Raw genomic sequence first — 6,804 nt, 5'->3', positions numbered from 1 at the left:
ACATTTATTTTGGAAGTTCTGGATCTCTGAAATTTGATTTTAGCATTTATTTTGGAAGTTCTGAATCTCTAAAATTTGATTTTAGCATTTATTTTGGAAGTTCTGGATCTCTGGAATTTGATTTTAGCATTGTTATAACACTGATATGGATGTCGCCGTTCCATTCTGTTATTATTAAATGTCTTTGTTTCCTTTCGACGATAGAGAGACCAATGGAATAATCTAATATAACATTACTGTATTATCGGTTTCCGTTCTAATAATTTTTATAATTAAATAATGATATTTAATTTTTTTTTTAAAAAAAAATAAATTATCATTGTACCATTGATGATCACCTTATTAGGAATATTATATTTATTTTAAGGGTAAATATTATATTTATTAAATTTGTATTCCTAAACTTTTAACAAACCAAATAGTAATATTGGAATGACTAAACTCATTCCTATTCCAGTCTAGTATCAAATCAAACATACCTAATTAAAATTTATAAATCAAACAGCAGTATTGGAATGACCAAACTCATTCCCATTCCAGTCTACTATCAAACTCATTCTTATTCCCATTCCTACATTCCAACCAAACGCCCCCTTAGAAATCACTGGATAAAAATCTTTGTCCTCGTGTCCCCTATCGATCGGACGGACCAGATTACATCTCAAGATATTTGATATTCTTAAGATGTATGCAATATTCTCATGATATATAAAGTATCCATGAGATATAATCTGATCTATCTGATCGATAAAAAAACACGAGATAAAAAAAATTAAATACAGAGGATCCGAACTCGTACAGCCCGCGTGGTCGCGCGGGGAGGGAGGCGTTAAAGCCAATATAGGCTATAATCCGGGGGTCCGCGACAACGAAGGGCGACTGAATTTTGTATGGGGAAAAAAAATATGTGAAAAAAGCGGAAGTAGTCCGGATAGCAAAGAGAGGAAATAAACAAATACTGGAGACTCTTTTTGATTCGATCAATCAGAGGATTATAAATTGTCTGTCTCCGTCATTGCACGTGCTGATAATTTTTTATAGATAAATTAACGATGAAATATATTGAATTGAAGAATTTAAAAATATAATTAATTTTATTTAAATGTAAAAGTAATATAAATTGATAAGATAATAACGAAATCCATGAGCATGTGATAATTGATAAAATATTTGATTATTATATTTGAGATATTTAATTGATGATGTAACGCGCGGTCCCACTAAGGCGGCTCTAGTTCAACGTCGACGCCAAGGAAGCACCGTTCGCTTGCTTCAGTCTTCCACTGCGAGCGAGACAGTTCATTGTTCGGAGAAACGAGCTAGAGAGAGGCAATGGCGACGTCTCCGCCCATCGCTAAAATCCTCCTCCTCTTCTCTCTGCATTTTCTTCTCTGCGTTTCAGATAACAGGCTGACCCCTGGCCAACTCATGCCTTCTAATGAGACCTTGACTAGCGGCGCCTTCGTCCTCGGCTTCTTCTCCCCAAGGAGTTCCGGCGGCGACCTCTACCTCGGCATCTGGTACAACATCTCCCAGAGGACCGTAATCTGGGTCGCCAACAGGGAGAGCCCTGTCAGCGGCCAGCCCGCAACTCTCCTCTTCTCCGTCGACGACCGCAGCCTCCGCGTCGTCGGCTCGGGCGGGAGCAACTTCACCTTATGGTCGGCGAACCCACTTGGAGCCGCCACGGAGGCGGTGCTACTCAAAAACGGGAACCTAGTCGTCCGAGACGGCAACGGCAGCGTCCTCTGGCAGAGCTTCGATCACCCGACGGACACCTTTCTGCCCGGCATGTTTTTCAGATACGTCCACCACGAACGTTCGCACACCCGGCTCACCTCGTGGAAGGCCGCCGACGACCCCTCGCCGGGGAGCTTCACCTTCGGCTTCGACTCGACCGCTACCCTTCAGTTCATGACATGGAGAGGCTCAGAGATCTACTACCGGACCTCAGTGTGGTCCGGATACGCGTTCGGCAGCTGGCACACCCCGAGCTCCAACGCCAACTTCGTGATCGACTTCACGGTCTTAGAAGACGAAGACGGATTCAACTTCACCATTAACGTATCAGACTCGTCGCCCTATATCAGGTACACCCTAAACCCCTCCGGCCAGCTGCAGCTCCTGGGCTGGGATTCCACATGGAAACTATGGCAAACCTTCGCATCTGTACCGTACGGCTGCCAAGTTTACGGATCCTGCGGCCAGTTCGCGTACTGCAACGTCAACGGAACAGTGCCGGCGTGCAAGTGCTTGGAAGGGTTCGAGCCGAGGTCGCAGACTGCTTGGAGCGGTGGCGACCATTCAGGCGGATGCTCGAGGACGAGTGCTCTCCGGTGCGGCGAGGCGGACGACTTCCTCAGAGTGGCAGGGATGAAATTGCCCGACCAATTCGTGCGCGTGAGGAACAAGAAGAACATGAGCGAGTGTAGGTCTGAGTGCTTGACCAATTGCTCCTGTCAAGCCTTTGCTTATGCTGATCTGAACATGGCGAATGCTATAGCTCCAAGGTGTTTGGTTTGGACGGGGAGCTTTGTTGATGCAGAGATGATAATTGGAGGAGAGGACTTGTATCTGAAGATCGTGAACTTCAATTCAGGTAAACTTTGTGCCTCTTTTCGCCACCGCCAACTGACCGACCGACGAGCAGTATCTGATGCAACTAAATTGTCATCATCAATCAGGTGCATCAAGCGGCAAGAGCAGGAGAAGGAAGATACTTCTGCTCGTGCTGTCCATTTCAGCAGCAGCCTCTGCTTTGGCCTGCGCCCTTGCAGCGTGGAAGTTTGATGAGCAAATAAAAGGTGTGTTCAGGCAAACAAAGAACGAAGAACTAGTACGCGATTCGAGCTTGATTCAAGAGTTCCTGAACAATTTCTCTGGTGCTAATGAAGTTGCAATAGGAGAGGCAGCAGATCAAGCTCCACAGCTTCCATTGATCAACTTTGAGAGCCTGGTTCTTGCCACTGACAACTTCTCTGTTTCAAATAAACTGGGACAAGGAGGCTTTGGCATAGTTTACAAGGTACAAACAATCTTTTTAAGTCTTTTGATAGAGTGAGAACTAGACTGAAGGGGGGTTTAGTACAATTGTAAAGTTGTTTCCATGTGACGTGGTATTTTGGAAAGTAGGATAATTGATCTTTATATGAGACTTTACATTGGTGATAATTTTGTGTATCAGGCTGTCCTTTGATAGTGTGAGGATTAGATTGAAGTTTTTATAGTTGAAGAAGTTGATTTTTTGCTTGTTTCAGGGTGTTCTTCACGGAGGGCAAGAAATTGCACTTAAAAGACTAATTAGAGGGTCTGGACAAGGATTAGTAGAGTTTAAGAATGAGATTAACTTGATTGCTCGGTTGCAGCATAGGAACCTAGTCAGGCTCCTTGGCTATTGCATTCATGGAGAAGAGAGACTACTGGCTTATGAATACATGCCTAACAAGAGTTTGGACTTCTTCCTATTCGGTTAGTTTCGTCGCACTTTTTGGTAGTGAAATTCAACTTTAAGATTATGGATCTAAGGTTTATGAAATAATTTGAATAGATCCGGTGCAAAAGGTGAAGCTCGATTGGGGGAAGAGGTTCAACGTGATCAAAGGAATTGCTCGGGCACTTGTTTATCTTCATCAGGATTCGAGGTTACGGATTGTTCACCGTGATCTTAAGGTGAGCAATATTTTGTTGGACAAGGATATGAACCCGAAGATATCTGATTTTGGAATGGCAAGGATCTTCAGAGGGAACCAAAATGAAGCAAATACGAAAAGAGTGGTTGGAACTTAGTAAGTATTATGTGATTCGAAATCAAGAAAAATACTTAAAGAAAAGAGAAGTTTAATATTGAAGGGATGTGCAATGTGTTTGTAGTGGATATATGTCTCTTGAATATGCAATGCAAGGACTCTTTTCTATGAAATCTGATGTATATAGCTTCGGAGTATTGCTCTTGGAGATTGTGAGCGGCCTACAAAATAGAAGCTTTCACCTCTCGCTCGACTTCACCCATCTCTTGCCTTATGTAAGTAAACACTTAAATTTTAGAAAAGTAGAATGCTTGATTTTTCATACTCACAAAGTTAAAGTATCTTTCAGGCATGGCAACTATGGAATGAAGGGAATGCAAAGGACTTCATAGATCCTTCTTCCAACACACAGTCTTGCTACCTAGATGAAGCATTAAGGAGCATCCATGTGGGTCTCTTGTGTGTTCAGGACAACCCAAGTGACCGGCCGACAATGTCGTCGATTGTTTTCATGCTTGACAATGAAATCACAATCTCTCGTACTCCTAAAAAGCCAATATTTACCATCCAAAGAAATGATCCATCAGTTGAAAACTTGGAGATTTATTCGCCAAACAATATGACCATCACAACGGTTGAAGGTCGTTAGAATGCAAATTCTTCATCCTCATCATCATCAAGCCATATTACTCGCAATTATTCAAGGTCAAGGTTGGTTATGTTAGAAGTTGAATTAAACTTGAATACATGAACCATAAATATTTTATGTACATAAAGCAAGTGAAACATGAATTATGTAATTCATGTATCTAGATAAATAAGTTCATATATTTAATTAATAATGTATGGTTTAGGAGTTTCTATTTAGTAGTATAAATACTCATGTAATGTGAAGTTGTAAGATAGTATTTTTTTTCAATACAAAGTCATTATACTACAACTCATCTTCTCTTCTTAGAAAGCATCACTTTTCAACAAAGTGGTATTAGAGCCAATTGCATCCAAATCATTTCTTTCCAATACTCCCAACTTACGAAACTCAACTATGATAATTGGTCAGTTAGAATGAGGGCTATTTTGGATCCTAAGGGGATATCGTTGAAACTAGTTTTGAAGAACCCTTAAATGTGCTAACTCTACCTCAAAATCAAAAGGATGCTTTGGAGAAAAAAAAAGTGAGATCAAGGTGCGCTTACCATCATCCATCAAGGTTTGGACGAAGACATGTTCGAGAAAATAGCCAATGAAACAACATCAAAGAGAGCGTAGGAGACGCTTCACAACCCTATTATGGGAGTAGATAAGGTGAAGAAGGTGCGACTTCAAACTCTAAGGGCTGAGTTTAAATCACTCTTTATGAAGGAGAGTGAATATATCTATAACTATTTTACAAGAGTTTTTGTTGTTATCAATCAAATGAAGAGATTTGGAGAAACTGTGCTTGATGTTCGGGTAATTGAGAAGGTGCTACGCTCTCTTAGCACAAAGTTTAATCATGTTGTTGTTGCAATTGAAGAGTCCAAAGGTTTGGAGATCATGACCATTGATGAATTAAACGGATCATTAAAGGCTCATGAAGAAAAAATGAAGCATAGAAAGCACGAACAATCATAGCATGTATTACAAGTAAAGACCAATTTGAAGACCAAAGGAAGTGATTCTAGTAGTGGTCAAGGCTAAGGACGAGGCAAAGGCTAAGATTCAGTATATGGTCATGGTCAAGGGAGAGATGAGCAACCTTCTCAGTTTGAGAAAAGAAATCAAACATTTGCAAGAGGTCATGGAAGAGGAAGAGGTAACTATGTGAGGTATGATGATAGAAGAAATAAATCTCAAATTGAATGTTATTCTTGTCACAAATTTGGACATTATGCTTGGGAGTATCAATCAAACATGTAAGATGAAGAGGCAAATCTAATGGAGAATAAGGAAGATGATGTAGAGCAATCCTTGTTCTTGCACTCAAGGACTCTATTGAAAAAGTGAACACATGGTATCTTGATAATAGAGCTAGCAATCATATGACAGGTAATAAAAGTAAATTTGTGGAGCTTGATACAAACAAAAAAGGTTTTGTAAACTTTGGAGACAACACAAAGGTGAAGACTGAAAACAAAGATAAAATTCTTCCTGAAATAAAGAATGGTGGTCATAAAGTACTTTATAATGTTTATTATGTTCCAAAATTGACTAGTAATATCTTAAGTATAGGCCAACTTTTAGAAAGAAATTACAAAATTCATATGAATGATTATATTCTTTGGCTACGAGATTAAGATTCTAACCTTGTTGCAATGGTGCTATGGCTAAGAATAGGATGTTCTTATTGGACTTGAAGAATTGTGGACTTACGTACTTGAAAACTTTATCCAGATCCATCATGGATTTTGCATATGAGGTTTGGCCATTTGGATTTTGATGTACTTAAAGCTTTGGGAGATTATAAGATGGTGAAAGGGATTCCAAAAATTGATTATCCTGATCAATTATGTGAAGCCTGCTTACTAGGCAAGCATTTAAGAAAGAACTTTCCAAAGCAATCCATTTCAAGAGCAACCAAGTCACTTCAACTTGTCCATGCTGATGTTTGTGGTCCTATCAAGCCCAAATCTATCAGTAAAAGCAATTACTTTGTACTCTTTATTGATGATTTTAGTAGAAAGACATGGATTTATTTTTTGAAGGAAAAATCTGAGGTATTTGGTACATTCACAAAGTTCAAAACTCTTGTTGAAAAAGAAAATAGATATCAAATTCAAGCATTAAGAACCAATAGGGATGGTGAATTTATATCTAATGAATTTAACAGCTTTTGTGAGTTGCATGGAATTCGTCATCTTTTGACAGTTCTAAGATCACCCTAGCAAAATGAAGTTGCTGAAAGGAAGAACAGGACAATACTGTTGGATCGCGTTGGCCGGCTAGAAGGGGGTTTGAATAGCTTGCACAAATATCAAAAGAAAAACTACCCTTCTCGAACTTTCAAAGTAACACTTGCAAAAAATAAATAGACAGAAAATAAAAAGAAGAGGTACAAGTATTTACTTGGTTACAATCG

The 6,804-nt window shown here is 39.7% G+C and overlaps 1 protein-coding gene across 1 annotated transcript; it reads left to right on the top strand.

Annotated features, from left to right (window-relative positions):
- The first annotated feature begins 1,272 nt into the window (after positions 1-1,272).
- LOC121972126 (G-type lectin S-receptor-like serine/threonine-protein kinase B120) lies at positions 1,273-4,594 on the top strand. The gene is made up of 6 exons (XM_042523781.1): positions 1,273-2,599; positions 2,685-3,025; positions 3,258-3,468; positions 3,548-3,785; positions 3,871-4,021; positions 4,096-4,594. Exons 1-6 carry the CDS (start codon positions 1,333-1,335, stop codon positions 4,393-4,395), a joined length of 2,508 nt encoding a protein of 835 aa, XP_042379715.1. The 5' UTR covers positions 1,273-1,332; the 3' UTR covers positions 4,396-4,594.
- The last annotated feature ends 2,210 nt before the right edge of the window (positions 4,595-6,804 follow it).

This window comes from Zingiber officinale, chromosome 4A (genome assembly GCF_018446385.1).
Source record: "Zingiber officinale cultivar Zhangliang chromosome 4A, Zo_v1.1, whole genome shotgun sequence".
Lineage (NCBI taxonomy): Eukaryota > Viridiplantae > Streptophyta > Magnoliopsida > Zingiberales > Zingiberaceae > Zingiber > Zingiber officinale.
Note: the sequence above shows the minus strand (reverse complement) of the source record. Positions and strands in the feature narration are given on the sequence as shown.

Coding starts and splice junctions, on each gene's coding strand:
- LOC121972126 (XM_042523781.1), top strand. CDS start 1,333: ATGGCGACGTCTCCGCCCATCGCTAAAATCCTCCTCCTCTTCTCTCTG. Junction 2,600..2,684: donor GATCGTGAACTTCAATTCAG/GTAAACTTTGTG, acceptor ATCATCAATCAG/GTGCATCAAGCGGCAAGAGC. Junction 3,026..3,257: donor GCTTTGGCATAGTTTACAAG/GTACAAACAATC, acceptor TGCTTGTTTCAG/GGTGTTCTTCACGGAGGGCA.